A 24,823-nucleotide genomic window follows, 5' to 3' on the forward strand; every position below is an offset into this window, starting at 1 on the left:
TTACTTGAGCAACTTCCTGTTGCTCCATGTTCTACCTGCCCGGACTGTCCTTTTTCAGATCAGACCAATGCTTACTCCAGGTCCAATCACTTCCAAAGAGGCTGGGCTCCACACAGCACAGGTCTGTGAGGAGCCCCAGAGTCCTGGTTGAGCTCCTCCCTCATGATCTTTGTTCCATTTCAAATGGACAGTATTCTGCAGTTGGCACCAAAGGATGACCTTAAGGTGCCCATGGAGTTCCCTACTGTGCCCCAATAAACTAATTTCTGAACTCCACTTTCCAAAAAGAAATCGGAAATCTTCCCATATATTCTTCTATGTTATAGAGGCATAGACAGGCACAGTACAAAGACAAGCATTTTTGGCCTGTCTCCAAATATCACACATACTGTGGTTGGAGATTTGCTGCCGTTTCCTCTTGGCATACAGTCGAGACTGACGATCACAGACACTGAAGGGAAATGATTCCGATAATGCAGCTGGTATTTTGGTGACTTGTGGTTTTCCCTGGAGTACCACTACACAGAAAAAGCCTCTCCAGCCCATCTAATTCATGCCAACCCGTCTTCTGCTTCGTCCCATCTGTCTGCACGTAGACTATAGCCCTCCAAATCCCTCTCATCTATGTACCAATGAAAACTTCTCTCAAGTGTTACAACTTCATCTGTACCCACCACTCCCACTAACAATTTGTTCCACACTTGCACCACCTTCTAAGTGAAGAAGTTTCCCTTCATATTTGCCTTGAATATTTCACCTACGACCTTTAGCCCTCGTCTCACCTAACCCGAGAGAAAAGAGATAGCAACTCTGGTGGGATTGAAAACACGGCCTTTGAGTTACCTGGTCACACAGCAGAAATCTGATGCTAGGGATCCCACCTTGTGATGTTCACAAGAACCTAAGAAAAAGAGGCAGGAGTAGGCCATTTGAGCCCTCCTACCTGGACTGACATTTGGCAAGATCATGGCTCCTCAGTAACAAATCCTTGTGATACACTCTACTCCAGGGGAAGAAATTCCCTTCCACCTCTGTCCGGAATGGCTAGCTCCTTTAGGGTCTGGCTCCCTGCTTCTAGGTATGCCAACCAGGAAAAACATCATCTAAGCATAAATGCCCTGCCAAGCCAAGTATGAATTTGCATATTTCAATGAAATCATTTCTTGTTCTTCTGGGTCCTCAGTAGTACAGGTCTTGTATGCTTAATCTCTTGTCAGGATTACCCTATCCCGGGATTCAATCTGGAAATATCTCCTCTTATAGAAGTGTGTCTGTCCTTAAACAGGGAGACCAGACCCTGTACTGAACATTTTACGGTAGAGTAGTGACGATCACATTGCTTTACAGTACCACCGACCTGGGTCAATTAAACAGGGAGACCAGACCCTGTACTGAATATTTCACAGTAGAGTAGTGATTAGCACAATGCCTTACAGTACCAGCAACCCGGTTCAATTCTCACCACTGGGTCTGTAAGGGTTTGTACTTTCCTCCCCCTGACTGTGTGGGTTTCCTCCAGGTGTTTTGGTTTCCTCCCACAGTCCAAAGACAGGGTAATTGATCACTGTAAATTGTCCCATGATTAGGCTAGGATCACTGGGCAGCAAGGTTCAGAGGCCAGAAAGGCCTTTCCCTGCTGTATCCAACAAACAAAAATATTCAAGTGTGATCTTCAGTCCTGTATTCTCCCGTTAGCGGTTTCACTTGGAAATTCTTTCATCCAGGTACGTTTAAGACAAATTGTGAAAGAAACAATTAGCAGATTGAACACTTACTTTAGCAGGATATTCACCATGGAAATTCCCACTTGAAATAATTTCCCCTCTGTCCACAAATACAATCTGGACACTGATTAAGAAGCAAAGTTGATCAGGCTTAAAAGAATGTAAATGATCCAATATTCAACACACTTTTTACGCATGCTTTGACTTGGTAGGTTACAGAATTTTTAATCTTTTTTTGAAAGGTGAAAATTGCACATCCATAGATTTGGAAAACAAACACAGACATGTTTTGAGCAACACACTTGCAAAATGCTGGAGGAACTCAGCAAGTAAGGCAGCATCTATGGTGACATTTTGGGCCGAGACCCACTGACAAACTTTGTGTAAAAATATGTAAGAATATGATGAAGTGTCAATAAAAGCTATCTATGCTCACTGTCACATCAAGATGATACATTTCCATATCATTTCAACAAACTCTCTTTGAAATCAAATCACTAAAGTCTCAAATAATTAGAGGTTCCATCTTTTCAGACACACAACAACTCATCTGGGCTTTGTAAAATTTACAAAAATCCAACTGGTATGTGAGTGGATCATGACCACAGGAGCCACAAAGCACTTTTCAGTTGCAGTCCGATATAATAGCAGCAAATTTATGCAGAGCAACAATAATGAGATTGGAAATTTTAGAAATGCATTACTGCAAGGTGTGCCCACCATGCAGTAGAGTACCAACCAGCGATAAATCTCTACTCCCAAAATCCCAAAGTCCAAAGAATCAAGTTCCTGCAGTCTGACTGTTACATACCTTGTGGGTATCTTGTGACTGTCTTATGACCATGATGTAATTGAGTATCTTGTGAGCATGATGTAATGGTCTTGTGATGGTGGTGTGATGTAATTTTCCCTCCAGTGTGAGGTCACGTGATGACATGTTCCTTACAGGTATATAAAGGGAAACCCCTGTTGTCATGCAGTTTTAGTTTGTCAGTTATGTCGTTATGCTGTGTATTTGTCTCATGATGCAGTTTCATTTTAAAGTGGAGTTTTACTTTCTATTGTAGGTAAAATCCTGGTGCTGGCAGTTTCACCAATCGCTGCCAGTTTTTGTGTGTTGCACCTTTGATTTACTTTTACAGTCTAGTTTTGGAGAGTGAAGACCTTATTAAAGTACGGGAACCTGAAAGATTGAGTAAAGTTGGTGTTGTTCGGCGGTTTCATAAAGGATCGACCTTATTGAATCTTTGTTCAGGAATAGTGGCCTGCATCTGCAAGATAACCCCTGCAAGATCAGGAAGCTTTGTGCAGTGCTCACCATCCAGGAAAAAGGTCAATTCCTTTAAGCCACTTTATTTCCTTCGTCGTGAATTCTTTGGACAAAATATCTCGGCTAGGATCAGCAGTAACGTCAAGTCTTTGAAGAAATCAGTTTCAGAGAAGTCTCTCCTTACTGACTGTATAAATCACTTAGACTTCTGAATTTACCACTTTAAGACTGTGTTTGAATTCACCACTTTAAGACTGTGTTTGAGTTTACCACTTTAAGAACTGTTCCAGAGTTGCCGTATAGCAGTTAATTTCCAGTTAAGTTAGTCGTTTGAATACTTTTCACTATTGTTGAGCAGAGTTTAATAAATGTTTATGTTTGTTTATAAAACCTGACTCAATTATATATCCATTGTTGCTGGACACGTGACACTGACATCATCTTAAATATTACAGAGTCTAAAAAATCAGAAAATTTAGGAAATACGCAGCAAGTCAGGCAGCACCTGTGGTGATGTTTCAGGTTGATGACTTGATCCCACAATGTGCCTGACAGCCTTCTACATGCAACACTAACTTATGATGATGAAATTCCCCCATTTGCACACCCTCCCCGCCCTCTTATTGCTCAACCTGTCCTCCTGACTTGTTCTGAATGTTAAAACATGTTTTGTCACAACACTAGCCCTGTTTCTCTCTCCAGAGATACTGCCTAACCTGCTGAATATTTCAGATATCCTTTCCTTTTTGTTCACTATTCACTGTACACACAGTAATATTTTGTGTGTTTAGGATGGGCAGCTGAGGGTGAAGTTCAAATGTTTTCCAAGTTGGCTGAGAGATAAGTATTGGTTGTGACATCAGGAAGACATGACTCCAAGTTGTGATGCCTGTTCTCCTTTGACTTACACTGTGAATAACTGAAAGAATGAGTAAAATATCACACCAAAACTTTACCACCCTTACTGGGCCTAACCCCACCCCTCCCTGCACTGTCAGCCAGAACTTTGTGTTCAAGTAAACATCAAGGCAAGGATCTCACCAAAGAACCACAGGTAACCCCGAAAACATTTCTTGGGGGTAAAGCTAAATGGTATGCTTGTTTCTTTTACATTGCTATTCTTTTACTCTGTTTAATATGTAAATATATTGGAAATGTACTGAAAGTGGCAGAAGGCCTATACAGAGCAGAGTCAGGTCACGAAAGGATACAGTGTTATTCGTTACGCTGTTCATTTCAGTCTCCAGAATACCCCTCACAAAAGCAATTGTGTCATTGACCAGCCCATGTACCTGGAAGAGAGCATCCCCAGGTTAGGAGAAATGTAAAATAGTTCCAACCAGGGTCACCAAGATCAGATCAGTGCAATAATGGTCGACAAACCAAAAACTTGTGCACTGTGGCATGCGTAGACACTCACCTGTGGACAACACCGGAGTGTATAGGCATCCTGTACTCGGTCACATAACCGGTGACTCTCTGGGAAAGTAAATTAGCAGATTGGTTTATTGTTACCACATGTACCGAGTTACAGTGAAAATCTTGTCTTTTTGTTACAAGCCATCTACATAGATTGTTTCATTACAACAGCACATTGAGGTAGTATGGGGAGCACAGTAACAGAGACCGATGATCATAGAAGCAATCTATAGATCTGCTGAGGGCAGCTTGCAATGAGTTACAAAACAAAATGAATATTGTCATCTGTATGTCCTTCCTTTTCTTTGTATTTTTATTAGTATCTGAATTAGTCCACATTCTTTATTGTCACAAGGCAGGTGGCTCACCTGAGATTTCAGACCCATGAATATCAGAATCCAAGACTGACCGCATTCGAGCAGCCACTTCCATCTGTCCCTGGTGAGGCCGCAGCTCATGGATACCTGTTTAAAACACGAGACCATTGCATTATCTTAAAAGCTGGACCAACCTTCCTTTCTACAAACCTGACGTACTGTGTTGAATCGAGCTGACATGCAGCTGCTGCATAAGGAATGTCCAGTCAGCCACATGGATCAGTCCACAGCGGAATTCCGCATGTTCTCGGTCAGATTCGGAATACTGACTTAGATGACAGAAAATCTGGGCCAAGCACTGGACTCTGTGAAGGAGCAGTAGCACTTCCCACCTGGCCCCTCAGGCTCACAATGGGAACAGAATAAACAGAATTGCTTACTCTTTACTACACCTCTGTATTTTCTGCAAATGTCAAAACTGCACACTGCTCCCCAGAGTTACCTTAAGAATTGTCTTTAAAGCACCTCTGGAGCCAGCAATTAAAACCCAGGGCCATGCTATTGTTCTTCCATTCTGAAAGGCAGCCAGTCAGCACTTGTCTCTGCTTTGCACTTTTATCCATTTCTGTCCTTGCTATTACTACATCCTGTGGACACTCTGTAAAGCCCGGGTACGTGAGGTTGACTGTATGTCAACCAGTATCACACCCTCACTGTGACTTCATCCAAATTGGTAGCTGGTGAAACTGGACTGAGAGAGAAAGTTCTTTTCATCAGAACTTTATACTCAAGGATGAGATAGAGTCCTTGAGTTCTAGAGCACTAAGGCATGTGGGTAGAAACAGGCCTTTTTGCCCATCTAGTCTATGCCAAATTATTATTCTGCCTAGTCCCATTGACCTGAACCTGGATTTATCCAAATTTCTATTAAATGTTGAAATCAAACCCTTACCCACCACTAGTTTCCAGTTTAGCACACTATCATCCAGATCGTTGATATAGAAAGCAAGCAGCAATGGACCAGCACCCATCCCCGCTGCATTCCATTGGCCACAAGCCACCAGTCAGAGAGGCAACTATTGACTACCACTCTCTGGCTTCCCCCAGTCCAATTTACTACCTCATCCTGAATGCCAGACGACTGAATCTTCTTGACCAGCCTCCATGTGAGAGCTTGAAGATCGGTGCTTGAAGACTCGTACGGCCAGATTTGAGAACAGCTTCTTTCCAACTGTGATAAGACTGCTGAACGGATCCTGACCCGGATCTGGGCCATACCCTCCAAATACCCGGAAATGCCTCTCGGTTTTTTTGCACTACCTTACTTTCCATTTTTCTATTTTCTATTTATGATTTATAATTTAAATTTTTAATATTTACTATTGATTTGTACTCCAGGGAGCACAAAGTGCAGAATCAAATATCGCTGTGATGATTGTATGCTCTAATATGAATTGTTTGGCAACAATAAAGTGAAGTAAAGTCAAAGGCTTCGCTAAAGTCTATGACTTAACAAATCACTGCTGGCTCTCTTTTATGGAATGTGCATGAGGCATTCGATCAAGGTGAGAGTTTAATTAATTTTTAGCTAAACAGCCACAATCAGATCATAATGTGGTCAATTTACTTAAAACTTCCACTCAAAAATTTTCGAGACTATATTGAACACCCGTCTGTGTATTAAGGGCTGTGTTACATTCAGTAATAACAGGTGTTAACTCTCCACATTGTGATAGGTCCTATCCATTTGGGTTAAATTATACAAAAGGTAGCACAGTGGGGGTGGGGAATGACGGAGTCCATGTTTCATTAGGCTGTTCTGTGTATGCTCCATGTTCAGGACACTCACCACTGTCGAAGGCTCTAGTGGTGCTTTTGAGAACCTCCAGTGTAAGGGCTGCAATAATGTCAGCCTGCCGGGCTATCGCTGTCGCTCTCTCCACCGCCTCTGCCCCCAGCGAGGTGATCATCTGTGTCCCGTTGATCAGGGACAGTCCCTAGGGTTTAATCACCACTGAGTTTGATACAAAATTATAACAGTATACATTAAACAAACAATTGATCCATAAACTTAAATGCTTGAATATAGGATTTTGCATTGAATGAGTCAATGTTCTCTTAATATCATTCATTTATTGGGGTCAGGACCTACCCATTAGGTCCAGAGCGCACACAAGAAACCACACCACTTGCTGTTATGTAAAATCCCACAATTAATATAAAAGTGAACAGTGGCTATGGCCATCTCATACAGTAACACAGAATAAAATTTTGTACAACTTTGTACTTTCAAACTGCTTGTCAAATGAGGTCCTGGAATTAAAGAGTAAATTTTACAGATATCTGGTAAATAATGTTTACATAAGTTCTTCTCAAATTGTATCAGTGAGTAATCACATTTAGAGTCCTAGAGCTCTACAGCACAAAAACAAAACCAGGTCCTTCGGCCCGAGCTGGAGTTATTCTGCCCAGCTCCATATCCCTCCCATCCATACCCACATTTCTCTGAAATGTAGAAATCAAACCTGCATCTACCACTTCCACAGGCAGTTCATTCCAAATACAGAACTTTTATAGATATAGTAGTCAAATATGAACGTAAATTGGCAATATCTATAAAATTGTTTATGTTCTTTAACTCACAAATTGTTGGTGAAAGCCCTTCTTTATTACCTCTTTAGCTTTCAGTGAAATTGGTTGAAGCCCATGAGCTTGCAAAACCTGATGGTGTGAGGTAGAGTAACATTAACGGATGTTTGTTTTATGATCCACATGTACAGAATCACAGTCTAGGAGAATAACTGGACTTTTCAGACACATCCAATTACACAGTATTACTGAATTTCACACCTTGAATCACCAAATAGCAGAGTACAACCAAACGGCAAAGGATTGTCTGATCACCAAGCAGTACAGAATCAGAGTCATACAGTCAAACAACAGCACAAAGTCTTGGATTCAAAGAAACCTGCGTAACCCACCACTGCACAAAATAACCATTTGGGCAATGTTGTAAAGTCCAGATTTTAATTGGTTGAAGTCTACACATGAAACAATGATCAGGTCCCACAGAAACCCAGGAGGACTCATGTATTTAGAACTACAAATAAACCAGGAGGACTCACGTATTTAGCGTCAGCCCAGCCACTTTTTGGCGACCACATTTTCCCTTCACCCATCAGTCCAAGGGCAAGGTGAGCCAGGGGAGCAAGGTCCGCACTGGCTCCAACGGTTCCCTTCTCTGGGACGTAGGAGAGGCAGGAAGCTGTGGAAGGCAAATTAACAGAGTAAGATCACAGCTCATCAAAGCATAATCTACAAAACATGTAGGAAACAGCAAAGCAGAAAATGAGAGTTTACCATTAAATGCCTCAACCAGCTGATTGAGGGTCTCCAAGGAGATTCCACTGTAACCCTTGGCAAGGACATTGATCCTGAGAGCTAGCAACATACGGCACCTCTCCAGTGACAAGGGCTCACCCACACCTAAAGAGAAGCAAGATCTATTGATTTCCATAAAGTTAACCCCTGTTGCCTCAGTACAATGTGTAGAACCCTGGGTGTACTGGCTGAAAATAAATCAACCTCTCATGGCTCCTTCCCTCACCTCCCTCTGGTGCCTCTCTTCCTTCCTTTTCTCCCATGGTCCATGCTCATCAGATTCTTTCTTCAGTCCTTCACCTTCCATCTTCTCTGCTTTATCCCTCCTCCCCCACCCTCCACCTTCCCCCTCACCTGGCTTCACCTCTCACCTGCCAGCTTGAACTCCTCCCCCTCCCCACACCTTCTTATTCTTCCCCCTTCCTGATGAAGAATGCCAGTCTAAAGTGTTGACTGTTCATTTCCCTCCACGGATGCTGCCTGACCTGCTGAGTTCCTCCAGCATGGCAATTTTCAGTGGCAGTGAGGCAAGCAATGTAGCTGTTTAGAAACATTCATTAGCCAGTCCGGAGCTGAAATAATGAGACAATTCTTCTATGTTTTATGTCAATTACAGGATTGCTCATAATTCTGGGATGTGGATTTTGCAGCAATGTTTCGGGGAGTGGATACTGCCAACCAAAAACAATCTATCACCTTGTTCAGAGCACTAAGGACCCGATGCTGGATAGGGTTGGGGGCCAGGGTTCAGAGGAAACGGAAGAGGGATTTGGAGGAGAGGAGGGGAGGGCAGAAGGTTGAGAGGAGGATTCAGAGGGTTGGAACGGATAGAGGTGGCTAGGCAGCAAGTTCAAAGCTCATCTGTGAAAAAAACATTAAAAGAGTGAATCTAAATAAATATATTTTAATATTTTTTAATAATTTTTTTTTTGCTCAGCGTAACAAAACTTTCAGTTTCCAGATACACTTACATTTACATTTCTTCCCCTCACAGATATCAGGTATCAGAATACTTCCATCAAAAGATAGACATCACCACAACATCCTATACTATATAATATTATAGCAGACAGGTTTACATCTATATACTGTAGAAAAGGTTGCCATGTTTTATGAAAACTATTTGTATTTGAGTGTACCATACATGTCAAAAATTCCAAAGGAATGTATTTTATGACTAATTTACGCCAACCAGAAAGTCCAGGGGCCTTATCGGATATCCAACAAAGTAAAATGTTCTTCCTCGTACAAAAAGTCAGGGTGTTTAAAAAAGTTTTTCCTGATGTGCCTTAATAATACGACCGCTGGGTAAGCCTATGAGAAACGACACTGGGTCCAGTTCAAGCTCCACTTTCAGAATCTTTTCTATTTCACCCAAAATATCACTCCAGTATGCCTGAAGTTTGGGACAAGTCCAAAAACAGTGGGTGAAAGTTCCAGTATTTACTTAACATTTAGAACACATTGGAGAAACCCCCGTCTTAAATTTCGAGAGACGGTCTGGAGTCAGATGGGCTCTATGCAGAATTTTGAGTTTCAATGCTTTAGTTCAATTACAAACTGAAATCTTCTTTGCATTATCACAGATGTCTTCCTGTGTTTCAGCTGTAATTTCTACTCCCAGCTCTTCCTCCCAGACCTTTCCCAGCTGCTCAGCCTCTCCACAAGAACATTCCCTCAGGATGCTGTAAAAAGTACTAATAGAGACTTCACCCTTAGAACGAAACACCCTCTTTTCTATTTCAGAACTATAGGAATCAGTTAACAATGATGTTTTTTTCCTGTATATAATCTCTTATCTGAAAGAAACGAAAAAGATCCTTGTCGGGTATGTTAAATTTCTGTACTATTTGACTAAAAGACATCAAGGATCTTGAGCGATGAAGCACTCTTCCCATTTCTTGGCTTGGCTGAATATCCTTGCTCAAAATGAACATTCTTCCTTGTCTGCTCGACCCAATACGAGTGATTCCAGTCATTTTTACCTAACAAATACTTTAAAAAATAAATGGCTGGTTTGTTTCTTTCATCTGGAACAAAAAAAGACCCTGTATTAAAATGTCTATGTTGCAGCTTCCCAGTAGTCTAGGGGGTCTGGATTTTCCAGACATCAAAAAATATCAATTAAGTTCCTTTTTATCTTATGTGGTTGACTGGGCTTGAGGGACCCCTCCTCAATTTGGCTGGACATTGAAGCTTCACAAGCAAAATGCTCTCTTATTAATTTGCTTTTCCTCAATAAGATGAAACTAGTTAAGGAATATTGTTGCAATCCAATAACAATTAATACAGCCAGGGTTTGGAAGGGCGGTGTGACAAATTGAGGGCAACGCAGCGAAAATATCACCCTTCGCTCCAATAACCAGCCGTCCAGATTTTCAGCCTGGCATAATGGATTCTGGATTTAAACTCTGGATTCCTAAGGGTATTTTCCATCTAGGAGATTTGTTTGATGAAATATATTTTAATATTTAATGATTCACTTATTAAATATACTTTTCACAGATAAGCTTTGAATGTTCTCATTGAGATACTAGGGTAAGGGTTGGATGCTGACTGTCACTATCATGCACAGATTCATTCATCACATCTACATTGAAACATACAGTGAAATGTGTCATTAGCATCAACGACCAACACAGTACAAGGAAGTGCTGGCGACAGACTGCAAATGCACCATGCTTTCAGAACCAACATAGCTTGCCCACAACTTTCCAACCTAACCGTACATCTTTTTGGACCGTGGGAGAAAACTGGAGAACCCAGAAGAAACCCACGTGGTTACAAACTTCTGACAGACAACGGCAGAATTGTACCTGGGTCGCTAGTGCTGTAATACTATTACACTCACTACTACTTTGCCACGCTGCCCTGCAATTTCTTGCAGTCTGGGGCATATGACAAAAGGAAATCTGGGTGGATCCTGGACCTTCGCCATCTACAAATTTGCTTTGTTTCCTGAGAATGGACTGAGATCATTCTTTGGCTTTTATCCTCGGTGTTAACAGCTTGGGCAGATTTTGTTTGGGAAGCAGCAGTGAATAGCGAAAGGGAATGAAAACAGACTGGGAATTAATCAGCAGCAGAGAAATTGTAAAGGAATTGTCTGGGCTTCTCCAACTGTGAAAAAAACAGAAAAAAAGACCAAAAATAATAGTGGCTCTAATGGAGAAATTAAAACTGGGAATGAGCATGTTCTTAAATCATAGAAAGTCCCCTATCCAGATACATCACAGCTTGGTATCGCAGCTGCTCTGCCTGAGACTGCAAGAAACTGCAGAAAGTTGTAAACACAACTCAGTCCCTAACACAAACCCTCTTCCTCTCCATTGACTCTGTCTACACTTCTTGCCGCCTTGGGAAAGCAGCCAACACACGGGACGGCTCCGTAGTGTAGTGGTTAGCGTAAAACTGTTACAGTGCCAGCAGCCCTGGGTTTAATTCCGGCAGCTGGCCGTATGTTCTCCCCGTGACAGTGCGGCTTCCTCCAGGCAATCCCACATTCCGAGGACGTACGGGTTAGTAGGTTAACTGGGTGGCACGGACTCAGTGGGCTGGAGGGGCCTGCTGCCCTGCTGTATCTGTAAATAAAAAGTGTCTAACACCAGAGGGCACGCATTTAGAGTGAGAGGGACTACGTTTAAAGGAGATCAGCAGGGCAAGTTTTTATTACATAGAAGAGTTGTGGGTGCCTGAAATGTACTGGAATGTGGTGGAGGCAGATATGATAGAGGCATTTAAGAGGCTCCTAGATAGGCACTGACTGTACAGGGAATGGAAGACTAGATTCCTGACTTCACAATCTAGCTCGTTATGATCACTGCATTTTGTCAGTAGCTGTTGCACTTTATTCCGCATTCTGTTAGTCTCTTACCTCAATGCACTGTGTAATGATTTGTTGGTATAAATAGTGTGCAAGACTGGTTTGCACTGTATCCCATTACATGTGACAATAATAAGCATCATGTGGTAGAAGGAATTCATTTAGTTGGGCATGTGATTACTTAGTTTGGCACAACGTCATGGGTTGTAGGGCCTGTTCTATCTTCTATTGTCTATAGCAAGGATTCCTCCCCCTATGGTCATTTTCCCTCTCCCTGCCCCTCCTGTCGAGCAGAAGATGCAAGATCTTGTGAGTCTGTAGCACTTCATTCAAGAACAGCTTCAATCCCCCTGCTATCAGATTCTCAAACAGGCCACCTGTCCGTTAGCCGATGAACTTTTGATCTTGCAGTCCATCTCACCAAGGCTTTTGCTTCTTATTTATCTCCCCGCACCACAGTTTCCCTGTAAAAGCAACACTGTATTCTGCATCATGTACTTCCTCAATGTACTGCTGTGTGCAATAATCCGACTGGGTGGCACACAAACAAAATCTTTTCACCGTATCTCAGTACATACAACAAAAAAATGACACTTGTGGGCTGTCTCAGCACATCCTAAAGTTGTGTTGGTTGTTAATGCAAGGCACCTTTCACTGTAGATTTGATATACGTGTGATAAATAAATGAATCTGAATCTAATACTAAACCAAACTAACAAATAAATGAGGTCTTCACTGCAGAATATCGCAGAGCAGAGAACAATACATGAACACCTTTATTGTAAAGGATGTTGGAGTACAAAGGTAAGGAAGACTTGCTGAGATTATTCAGGGCTCTGGTGAAACATTTATTTGCAGCAATATGTGCTGGTTTGCTCTTTGTGCCTAAAGGCAGGACCCCTGCTTTGGAGTCAGTGCACTGGATGGATTCCCGCTTCAGACATTATCCTATGTGGAGACATTAAGTAATACTACAAAATGGAGTCATGCAACGTTCTGAGGAGAACTGAGAGGGTCAATAGTGATAAACTTTTTCCTCTGATAGGCAGCAAAGATTCAGGATGAGGAATTTGCCATTCAGGACCAAGGTGAGAAATTTACATCCATGAAAACTTATACTTCAATGGGCTGTGGATTTTCAGTAGAATCTAAGTATGGATCAATAGATTGCTGAGTTTTCAGGGTAAGTAATGATAGCGGGATAGGCAGGAAAGCTGAAGCATGATTAGCCACGATCTATCAAATTTCAGAGTAGAGGAGGGTTTGCTGTCGTTTGGTCTGTTCCTGCTCCTTTATCAGCCATGTGTACAACCAATAAGGAGAAGGCAAAGATGGTTCTCACAGAAACATCCGCACTTGACAACGTGCTTGACAATTAAACTAGTAAAAGGGGGTCTTTCACGTACCGACCGCGGCGGAGTGTATAACATTCTCCTGCAGTTCCCTGTGAAAACAGCAGAGTGAGAAAGAATGCAGCAGGGAGTCACATCACATAGTGCCAAAGATCAGCTTTATTTTCCATATCCATTTCCACGTATTGGGAATTTGCTGTGCTGTTGGTCAGGGCACAAACATGCAACAGAAAACAACAACTTTCAACAATTCTAAAGTTTGAGGATAAAGTAGGATTTGGAATATAATGTGTATAAATACGTAAATACCAGCATGTTTACAATGTAGACAGCATTATAACAAGTGGTTTAAAGTGCTGACAGTGCAGTGGCAGAGGTAGTAAATGGAGGGGGTGGGGAGGGAGCTAACAAGAATGGTTGATCAGATTAATTGCCTGGGCGAAGAAACTTCTAAGTTGGTGTAAAATTTTTGTTTTAATAACCCTACAGAGCTTTCCTGAAGGGGACTTTTGCAAAAGGCAGTTTGCAGGGTAGGTAGTGCCCGCAGTGATTTTTCTTGCCGCTTCTTTATCCTGGATACATACAAGCCCTTCCGTGACAGTAGACTGCAGCCATTTCTGCTGCCCGACAGTTCACTGTCGTTTTCATGCATTGTGAAAGGGTGCTGCACCAAACTGGGCAGTGTTATTTCAGAACGTACTCACACAAGTTTATCTGGGGCAATAACAGTCCTGGCAAACTTCCCGAAGCCTGTGTTTATTCCGTACACAACTAGAAAACAATATATTTGCACAAGGTGTTATTTGTGGGGCTGAAACTTGGCTCATAAAGTTAATTGCTGAATATTAACTTAAATGAATTTAAAACAAGGTGACCTTGCCCTTCAGTGATGATTCTTTCCACCAGCTCTCTTGATTTCTTGACCCTTCTTTCACTCTCAGTGGTAAGCTACAAGGAAAATCCACTGATTTAATGACACATGGCTGTATGACATTGCACATCTATCACCTGAAGTGACATCCAACATCTCACCTTGATTTTATAAGTCCCCTTGCTGAGTTGAACAAGTTGTTGTGCTGATAAGCTATTTCCATCCACATAAATGTACTGAATAGGGAGAAAAAACACATTCAGAAATGAACTGTAGATCACTGTAAGTCCCCTTATTCCTCTTATTAACTGGGCTACACTCACCTGCTGAGAATATTGAAGCATTCTGCATTTGCTTATTAAGAACTTGTAAGATCAAAATAACAGTTAACAGTACAGTTTGTCAGCTGTGAGGTTGAAAAACACACTTTGTGAAATAGGACAAAACTCGGCAAACACTGTTATCTGATTTAGGAGGGGTTACAAAATGGCTGCCAGGAGAAACGAGCCAAGAGCCAGCTGCTGGAGCTTCCAAGGTGACTGTTAGGCAGTGAAGACCTAATCTTGGGGACACAGCTAAAAGTGTAAGCTTTCATTTAACTTGAAGGTGACAATGAAGCATAGATGAGTATAAAAGCAAGAAGCTTATAATTCACTGATAATACCCCACATGGGCTATTATGTCCGGTTCTGCACATACATCTTAGGAAGTTATTTGAAGTTATGGGGAGAGTGCATATGAGATTCCCCAGTACAGATGCAGTAAAGCAGTGCACCGTGGCACTGATCTCACATCAGAGAAATCCAAATGCAGATTTAACAGGGTTGAAAATTACAAAGGGTTTTGGAAAAGAAAACAAGAAAATATTTTACCACTGTCTTCTGGTGTCATGTTCTGGTACGGCAATCCAAAAGCACAGGAATGCAAGAAGCTGCAGTGGGTGGACGCCTCAGCCCAACAAATCACAGGCACGTCTCTCCCTACCCCAGGCCATGCTGTCTTCTCACAGCTACCACTGGGCAGGAGGATATAGAAACCTGAAATCCCATAGTTCCAGGTTCAAGAGCAGATTCTGTACCTCCCTTCAACCATTCACTTCTGGAAACAAACGGCACGACACTGTAACCATGCTGATCACCTTGCACTACAATGGATCTTATTTTTATTTAATTATGTTTGAGGCACGACTGCACAACCGCAAAGACGCCCGTGAGTTAGACTGGCAGGAAGAGTTTAAAAGGAGAAAGTTTTTTCTTCAGTGGTTTGATCGAGGCACGACTGCACAAGCACTATGATGTCAGCGAGTCAGACCAGCCGGAAGAGTTTAAAAGGACACAGTTTTTTAGAGCGGGCACCAGGGTAGATGGAAACAGAGTAGGAGGGCTTTGGTTCGACGGGACTTCTGCTATAACGGGTCGAGGCCAGATAGGTTACCTGTAAAGAATAGAAACAGGAAGTATGCCTATGAGGCCGGTGTTCTGTACTGGGTGTCAAATGTGGAATGTCCGGGAGACTCCCAGCCTCCCGGACAGCCACATCTGTGCCAGGTGTGTCAAGTTGCAGCTCCTTAGGGACTGGTTTAGGGAACTAGAGATGCAGCTCGATGACCTTCATCTCCTCAGGGAGAGTGAGGAGGTGATGGAGAGGAGCTATAGGCAAGTAGTCACCCCGGGACCACAGGAGACAGAGAAATGGGTAACAGTCAGGAGAGCGAAGGGCATGAGTCAGATGACAGAGAGTACCCCAGTGGCTGTCCCCCTTAACAATAAGTACTCCTGTTTGGGGAGATGGCCTACCTGGGGGAAGCAATAGAGTCTAGCCCTGTGGCTCAGAAGGGTAGGGAAAGAAAAAAGACAGCAGTAATAGGGGGCTCTATAGTTAGGGGGTCAGACAACGATTCTGTTGATGCAGGAAAGAAACAGGGTTGTTAGTTTGCCTTGCAGGTGCCAGGGTCCGGGATGTTTCAGATATCCTGAAGTGGAAAGGAGAACAGCCAGAGGTTGTGGTTCATATTGGTACCAACAACATAGGTAGGAAAAGGGAGGAGGTCCTGAAAACAGACTACTGGGAGTAAGGAAGGAAGTTGAGAAGCAGGACCTCAAAGGTAGTAATCTCATGATTACTGCCTGTGCCATGCGACTGTAAGTATAGGAATAGAATGAGGTGGAGGATAAATGCGTGGTTGAGGGATTGGAGCGGGGGAAGGGATTCAGATTTCTGGATCATTGGGACCTCTTTTGGGGCAGGTGTGACCTGTACAAAAAAAAATGGGTTGCACTTGAATCTGAGGGGGGCCAATAACCTGGCAGGGAGTTTTGCTAAGGCTATTGGGCAGAGTTTAATCTAGAATTGCTGGGGGGGGGGGGGGGGGGAACCGAAATGAAGAGATGGAGGAACGGGCAGTTAGCTCACTAATGGAGAAAGCTTGTAGACAGTGCAAGAGGGAAGATAGGTAGGTGATAGAGAAGGGATGCACTCAGACCAATGGTTTGAGATGTGTCTATTTTAATGCAAGGAGTATTATGAACAAAGCGGATGAGCTTAGAGCGTGGATCAGTACTTGGAGCTATGATGTTGTGGCCATTACAGAGACTTGGACGGCTCAGGGGCAGGAATAGTTACTTCGAGTGCCAGGCTTTAGCTGTTTCAGAAAGGACAGAGAGGGAGGCAAAAGAGGTGGGGGCGTGTGACTGCTGATCAGACATAGTTTCACGGCTGCAGAAAAGGAGGATGTCATGGAGGGATTGTCTACTGAATCTCTGTGGGTGGAACTTAGAAACAAGAAGGGGTCAATAACTTTACTGGGTGTTTTTTATTGACCACCCAATAGTAACAGGGACATCAAGGAGCAGATAGGGAGACAGATTCTGAAAAGATGTAATAATAACAGGGTTGTCGTGGTGGGAGATTTTAACTTCCCAAATATTGATTGACATCTCCCTAGAGCAAGGGGGTTTAGATGGGGTGGAGTTTGTTAGGTGTGTTGGATGAGTTGAATGATCAGCCATGATCATAATAAATGGTGGTGCAGGCTCGAAGGGCCAAATGGCCTACTCCTGCACCTATTTTCTATGTTTCTATGTGTTCAGGAAGGTTTCTTGACACAATATGTAGATAAGCCTAGAAGAGGCGAGGTTGTACTTGATCTGGTATTGGGAAATGAACCTGGTCAGGTGCCAGTTCTCTCGGTGGGAGAGCATTTTGGAGAAAGTGATCACAACTCTGTCTCCTTTACCATAGCATTGGAGAGGGATAGGATCAGACAAGTTAGGAAAGCGTTTAATTCGAGTAAAGGAAAATTTGAAGCTATCAGGCAGGAACTTGGAAGCATAAATTGGGAACAGATGTTCTCAGGGAAGTGTATGGTTGAAATGTGGCAAATGTTCAGGAAATATTTGCGTGGTGTTCTGCACAGGTACATTCCAATGAGACAGGAAAAGAATGGTAGGGTACAGGAACCGTGGTGTACAAAGGCTGTTGAAAATCTAGTCAAGAAGAAAAGAAAAGCTTACGAAAAGTTCAAAAATGCAAACACGAGGAAATCTGCAGATGCTGGAAATTCAAGCAACACACACAAAATACTGGTGGAATGCAGCAGGCCAAGCAGCATCTATACAAAGAAGTACAGTCGACATTTCAGGCCAAGACCCTTTGTCAGGACTAACTGAAAGAAGAGCTAGTAAGAGATTTGAAAGTGGGAGGGGGAGGGGGAGGGGGATATCCGAAATGATAGGAGAAGACAGGAGGGAGAAGGGATGCAGCTAAGAGCTGGAAAGTTGATTGGCAAAAGGGATACAAGGTTGGAGAAGGGAGAGGATCATGGGACTGAAGGCCTAGGGAGAAAGAAAGGGGGAGGGGAGCACCAGAGGAAGATGGAGAGAAAGCAAGAAGTTATTGTGAGAGGGACAGAGAGAGAGAAAAAAAAGGGAATGAATGAATGAATAATAAATAAATAAATAAATAAATAAATAAATAAATAAATAAATAAATAAAGGATGGGGTAAGAAGGGGAGGAGGGGCATTAATGGAAGTTAGAGAAGTCAATGTTCATGCCACCAGGTTGGAGGCTACCCAGATGGAATATAAGGTGTTGATCCTCCAACCTGAGTGTGCTTCATCTTGACAGTAGAGGAGGCCATGGATAGACATATCAGAATGTGAATGGGACGTGGAATTAAAATATGTGGCCACTGGGAGATCCTGCTTTCTCTGGCGGACAGAGCATAGGTGTCCAGTGAAACTGTCTCCCAGTCAGCGAAAGGTTCAAAAAACTAGGTAATGATAGAGATCTAGAAGATTAGAAAGCTAGCAGGAAGGAGCTTAAGAATGAAATTAGGAGAGCCAGGAGAGACCATGAGAAAGCCTTGGCCAGCAGGATTAAGGAAAACCCCAAGGCATTCCACAAGTATGTGAAGAGCAAGAGGATAAGATGTGAAAGAATAGGACCAATCAAGTGTGACAGTGGAGAAGTGTGTATGGCACCAGAGGAGATAGCAGAGGTACTTAATGAATACCTTCATTAAGTACCTCTGCTTCAGTACTCACTATGGAAAAGGATTTTGGCGATTGTAGGGATGACTTACAGCAGATTGAAAAGCTTGAGCATATAGATTTTGAGAAAGAGGATGTGTTGGAGCTTTTGGAAAGCATCACGATGGATAAGTCACCGGGACTAGACGGGATGTACCCCAGGCTACTGTGCGAGATGAGGGAAGAGATTGCTGAGCATCTGGCAATGATCTTTGCATCATCAATAGGGATGAGAGAGGTTCCGGAGGATTGGAGGGTTGCAGATGATATTCCCTTTTCAAAAAAGGGATTAAGATAGCGCAAGAAATTATAGACCGTGAGTCTTACTTCAGTGGTTGGTAAGCTGATGGAGAAGATCCTGTGAGGCAGGATTTATGAACATTTGGAGAGGCATAATATGATTAGGAATAGTCAGCATGGCTTTGTCAAAGGCAGGTCATTCCTTACGAGCCTGATTGAATTTTTTGAGGATTTGACAAACACATTGATAAAGGTAGAGTAGTAGATGTAATGTACTTGGATTTCGGCAAGGCATTTGATAAGGTACTCCATGCAAGGCTTATTGAGAAAGTAAGGGGGCATGGGATCCAAGGTGACCTTGCTTTGTGGATCCAGAATTGGCTTGCTCACAGAAGGCAAAGAGTGGTCGTAGATGGGTCATATTCTGCATGGAGGTCCGTCACCAGTGCTGTGCCTCAGGGACCTGTTCTGGGACCCTTACTCTTAGTGATGTTTATAAGTGACCTGGATGAGTAATGGAAGGATGACACAAAGGTTGGGGGTGTTGTGGATAGTGTGGAGGGCTGTCAGAGGTTACAGCAAGACATTGATAGGATGCAAAACTGGGCTGAGAAGTGACAGATGGAGTTCAACCAAGATAAGTTTGAGGTGGTTCATTTTGGTAGGTCAAATATGATGGTAGAATATAATATTAATGGTAAGACTCTTGGCAGTGTGGAGGATCAGAGGGATCTTGGGGTCCGAGTCCATTGGACACGCAAATCTGCTACGTAGGTTGACTCTGAAGGCATATGGTGCATTGGCCTTCATCAACCATGGGATTGAGTTTAAGAGCCAAGATGTAATGTTACAGCTGTATAGGATCCTGGTCAGACCCCACTCAGAATACCGTGCTCAGTTCTGGTCACCTCACTACAGAAAGGCTGTGGAAACTATAGAAAAGTTGCAGAGGAGATTTACAAGGATGTTGCCTGGATTGGGGAGCATGCCTTATGAGAATAGGTTGAGTGAACTCGGCCTTTTCTTCTTGGAGTGACAGAGAATGAAAGGTGACCTGATTGAGATGTATAAGATGATGAGAGGCATTGATCGTGTGGATAGTCAGAGGCTTTTTCCCCAGGGCTGAAATGGCTAACACAAGAGGACACAGTTTTAAGTGCTTGGAAGTAGGTACAGAGATGTCAGGGCTAATTTTTTACGCAGGGAGTTGTGAATGAGTGGAATGGTCTGCCGGCGATGGTCGTGGAAGCAGATACAATAGGGTCTTTTGAGAGTCTCCTGGATAGGTACATGGAGCTTAGAAAAATAGAGGGCTATGGGTAACCTTAGGTAATTTCTAAGGTAGGTACATGTTCGGCACAACATAAGGCCTGTATTGTGCTGTAGGTTTTCTATGTTTCTAATCAGAGGGAAGATGAAGAGAATGGTGTTTTTGCACTGGTGATCTGGGATGCCTGCCTGAAATAACCAAGGGAGCGGTGCACAGGTCAAAAAAGTGGTTAAGAAAGTACCTTTCTTCATTGGATGGGCATTGGGTACAGGAACTGGGATGTCATGTTACAGCTGTTCAAGACACTGAGACATTGTGTGCAGATTTGGTCAGCCAGCTGTAGGAATGATGTGATTAAAGTGGAAAGGATGCAGAAATATTCCCAGCAATGTTGCTGTTACTGGAGAACTGGAGTCCTTAGGAGAAACTGGATAAGCTTGGTTTATTCTCACTGGAATTTTAGGAAGCCAAGGAGTGACCTTATGGAAATTCTCAAAATTATGAGAGGCATAGATAGGATAGATAGTTAGAATCCTTCTCCCTGGAGGGTAGGAGGCTGAGGATGATAAATTAATGAGGGGCATTAAGTAGGTAAGGTAGGTGGTCACAGGTTTTCCCAAGGTAAGGGAATCTAAAACTGGAGGACAGAGATTTAATGAGAGAGGGGAGAGAGGGAGAGGTTGTGAGTGGTAAGTTTTGACACAGATGGTGGCAACAAAATGGAGTAAGCAGCTAGAGGAAGCTGACAGATGCATGGTTTGGAAGACGTAGAGAGAAATGGGCCAAATCCAGTCAAATGCAGCTAGCTTAAACAGACATCTTGGTGAGTTGGGCATTTCTGTGATGCAGAACTCCATGACTCTGAGGGAAAAGGAGAGAGGCATCAGGCTTGTTCACATGACTCTAGATTTAGCAATAAATTTCACATTGAGTGTTGGATAAATACTCAAAAGGAATCATTTAGAGGGATGTGATTCTCTAAGACTTGGGCAGGTATTGTGGCCCAAATGGCCTCTTTGTGCCAACTCAAAGATCAACATGTATAAAATCATAAGAGACATTAATAGAATGAATGCACCATCTTTTTCTCCAAGGTTAAGGAGTCAAAACTAGAAGACACAGGTGTAGGGTGAGAGGTGAAAGATTATAAGAACTTCTTCAGCCAGAGGACAGTGAATCTGTGGATTTCATTGCCATAGAAGACAAAGCATGCTACATCGTTACTTTTATTTAAGGCAGAGATTGACAGGTTCTTGATTGGTAAGAGGTTAAAGTTTACAGGGAGAAGGCAGAAGAATGGGGTTGAAAAACTCAGCCATGATTGAGTGGATAAGCAGACACGATAGGTCTAATTCCATTCATATATCTTATGGACATTCACTCACTTACTTTGAAATCTTATTAATTTTTATTTAGAGATACAGCGCGGTAACAAATCGTTCTGGCCCAACGAGCCCAAACCACCCAATTATACCCATGTGACCCATATGGTTTTAGAATGTGGGAGAAAACCGGAGGAAACCCATGTGCTGACATGGAGAATGCTTAAACTGCTTACAGACAGCAGGGCCATTCAACACGGTCACTGGTGCTGTAATAGCGTTACACTAACCTCTATGCCACCAATCCGCCCCAGAGATCCAGAGTCAAAGAATGGTGCTCTCTGGTTCATAGAACATAGAAATCTACAGCACATTACAGGCCCTTCGGCCCACAATGTTGTGCCGACCATGTTACCTACTCTAGAGACTGTCTAGACTTTCCCTAGCGCATAACGCTCTATGTTTCTAAGCTCCATGTACCCATCTAGGAGTCTCTTAAAAGACCCTATTGTATCTGCTTCCACTACTGCCGCCGGCAGTCCATTCCACGCACTCACCACTCTGTGTGAAAAACTTACCTGTGACATCCCTCTTGTACCTACTACCAAGCACCTTAAAACTGTGTCCTCTTGTGCTAGTCATTTCAGCCCTGGGGACAAAGCCTCTGACTATCCACACAATCAATGCCTCTCATCATCTTATACATCTCAATCAGGTCACCTCTCATCCTCCGTCACTCCAAGAAGAAAAGGCCGAGTTCACTCAACCTATTCTCATAAGGTACACCCTCCAATCCAAGCAACATCCTTGTAAATCTCCTTTGCACTCTCTCTATAGTACCCACATCCTTCCTGTAGTGAGGTGACCAGAAATGAGCACAGTACTCCAAGTGGGGTCTGACCAGGGTCCTATATAGCTGCAACATTACCTCATGGTTCTTGAACTCAATCCCACAGTTGATGAATGCCAACACACCATATTAACAATGCTGTCAACCTGTCCAGCGGCTTTTGATTGTCCTATGGACACGGACCCCAAGATCTCTCAGATCCTCCACACTGCCAAGAGTCTTGCCATTAATATTATATTCTTTCTTCAAATTTGACCTACCGAAATGAACCACTTCACACTTACCTGGGTTGAAGTCTATCTGCCACTTCTCAGCCCAATTCTGCATCCTATCAATTTCCCGCTGTAACCTCTGGCAACTTCCAGACTATCCAGAACACCCCAACCTTTGTGTCATCAGCAAACGTACTAACCCACCCTTCTACTTCTTCATCCAGGTTATTCATGAAAATCACAAAGAGGAGCAATCCCAGAACAGATCCCTGCGGAACACCACTGGTCACAGAATGCCATGTAGAATATGATCCATATGTGGTTCAGTAGAGGAGATTTTCCCCAGCAAAACCTCAGGCAAAGGAATGGGTGACAAGGCAGATAAACATTGAAGAAAGGACTGCAAGTAACCAGGCACACTTTCAGTATGAAAAGGGTTGCTACTAAAGGGAGGGCTTCACATAAAACAAGTCACTTACACCACATAAAGAGGGAAGTGGGGAGATGGGGGAGGGTTCTAACTTGATCCATGGTAAGTGACAGATGAAACAGATGCAAGGATACTGGTCTGTTCCCTTTCAAACCTGCTGTCACTGCACTTTGCTCCAAAATCCACCACCTCCTTGAGGATGACTGCCATATCTCTAACCCTGCTCTCACCCCACCAGTTTCTTTCAAAAATTATTCCACGCAACCTCACCTCCCACTTGTGTTTCTGCCCTTACCAATGTTACAACTGTTACTTTGTTAACCATTGCTCCCAGCTTTCTCAGCCACTCCTTGCCTGAGGCACAGCTTTGCCCACTCCATCCACCTCCCTGTAGCCTTCTGATGGCACAAATCTGGGTTTGGTCACTCGAACCTAAAACAAGATGAGGCCAAGCATCTTGAGCAAAGGATGCTCCTTCCATTCCCACACCCTCGATTCCTCATATTCCCATCAGACCAAAGCGTGAGCTTCCTCTGGTGTTGAAACTGCCCTGGACCTACTGCAAATCACCACCAACCTCCCAAAGCCTGCCACCACCTCCTTGTTGGTAGAGTGCGTATCCCATCCACGTGAGGAGCTATCATTCGCTCAAGCTAAACAATAAAAAGGCTGGTAGGAGCCTGATGTTGCTTTCATTCACTCTTACTTGGACATAAGAGTATATTGTAATCACTGGGTCTAAATCCTGAAAGCCCATGGATTTGGAAGCAGAAAGGTGGAGATTATACTCCAGATTATTTTAAGAAACAATGAGATGTGAAAGTGGCGTGAATTACTAGGTTTTCTGCACAGGAACTACAATGTTTTCTCCTGATCGCCTTGTAATCTTATCATTTACACAATGGCTGAGCTTGCCGGCTTCTTAAAACAGATTTACCGCAGCAGAATTTTGCACATATCAACCCAAAAGGCGACCTTTGAAAATAAGAGAGAATGAGACCAAATTGTACATAATTGTTAACCATCGAGAAGACAAATACAAAGGATACAGGGGAGCCAAGTGGACGCTCAATGGATCAAATTCAACTTCTTGCCCTTGGATAACTAGAATGAAGAAACCAAAAGGCTTGGTAAAATTAGGAGAAAACAACTAATGACTCAGAATTGGGATTCCCATTCTGAGAAAGGAGACAAGTATTAAAAGTAATTATTTTCCTGACCTGGCAGTTGTCTCTGCATTGACTTACCAATCTGGATAAAATCTTTATCTTGCAGGACATCTTTAATTGCATCATTAGGATCCAACAGACTCTGCCCTTGACAGCATTTCACTAAGAACTTGATATCTTCAGTGCACCCCCGGCCACCACCATCTGCCTTAGCTTTCATGTAGCATCTCAGAGCTTCCTGTCCCAGCCATTGGATATTATAAGAAGGATCTTTACAGGGAACCGTCAGCCATTCACCCTTCACATGCACAGTGAAACAAAGCATTATTAATAGTCAACAGTCAGAACCAACATGGAGTACCTCCGAACACACCCCTCCTACTAACAAAAAGTGAAAGAAATGTAGCCAATTTATAGTTATTGTCTGTTAAAAATTAGCAGTGCTTATTGCAAAATTCATTAATACTCATCAAGACTCTCACTTGACCTGCTAACAATCAGTACATTGAAACCAGTTTGTTTTTACTGAATTAAATATAATACCAGATTTCCTTGATTTTGGGTGTATAATTAATTCGGGTGTGTTGACATGCTAAAGCAAAGTAGGCACGGTTGTGTCCAGTTGGAGGTTACTTGGACTATT

General features: G+C 43.0%; 1 protein-coding gene across 1 annotated transcript in view; it reads right to left on the minus strand.

Moving 5' to 3' along the window:
- LOC140186817 (histidine ammonia-lyase-like) overlaps nucleotides 1-24,505 on the minus strand; it is a 40,759-nt gene extending 16,254 nt beyond the window's left edge. The window contains exons 1-14 of the mRNA XM_072241408.1: nucleotides 24,259-24,505; nucleotides 23,307-23,443; nucleotides 14,319-14,480; nucleotides 14,162-14,234; nucleotides 13,991-14,057; nucleotides 13,341-13,378; nucleotides 8,091-8,216; nucleotides 7,856-7,995; nucleotides 7,404-7,451; nucleotides 6,580-6,727; nucleotides 4,782-4,877; nucleotides 4,415-4,473; nucleotides 4,206-4,286; nucleotides 1,776-1,841 (exon numbers count right to left, since the gene is read on the minus strand). Of these exons, the coding sequence (XP_072097509.1) occupies nucleotides 1,776-1,841; nucleotides 4,206-4,286; nucleotides 4,415-4,473; nucleotides 4,782-4,877; nucleotides 6,580-6,727; nucleotides 7,404-7,451; nucleotides 7,856-7,995; nucleotides 8,091-8,216; nucleotides 13,341-13,378; nucleotides 13,991-14,057; nucleotides 14,162-14,234; nucleotides 14,319-14,480; nucleotides 23,307-23,443; nucleotides 24,259-24,505 (1,488 nt within the window). The remainder of the gene's footprint in view (nucleotides 1-1,775; nucleotides 1,842-4,205; nucleotides 4,287-4,414; nucleotides 4,474-4,781; nucleotides 4,878-6,579; nucleotides 6,728-7,403; nucleotides 7,452-7,855; nucleotides 7,996-8,090; nucleotides 8,217-13,340; nucleotides 13,379-13,990; nucleotides 14,058-14,161; nucleotides 14,235-14,318; nucleotides 14,481-23,306; nucleotides 23,444-24,258) is intronic.
- Nucleotides 24,506-24,823: the final 318 nt, after the last annotated feature.

This window comes from Mobula birostris, chromosome 23 (assembly GCF_030028105.1).
Source record: "Mobula birostris isolate sMobBir1 chromosome 23, sMobBir1.hap1, whole genome shotgun sequence".
Classification (NCBI taxonomy): domain Eukaryota; kingdom Metazoa; phylum Chordata; class Chondrichthyes; order Myliobatiformes; family Myliobatidae; genus Mobula; species Mobula birostris.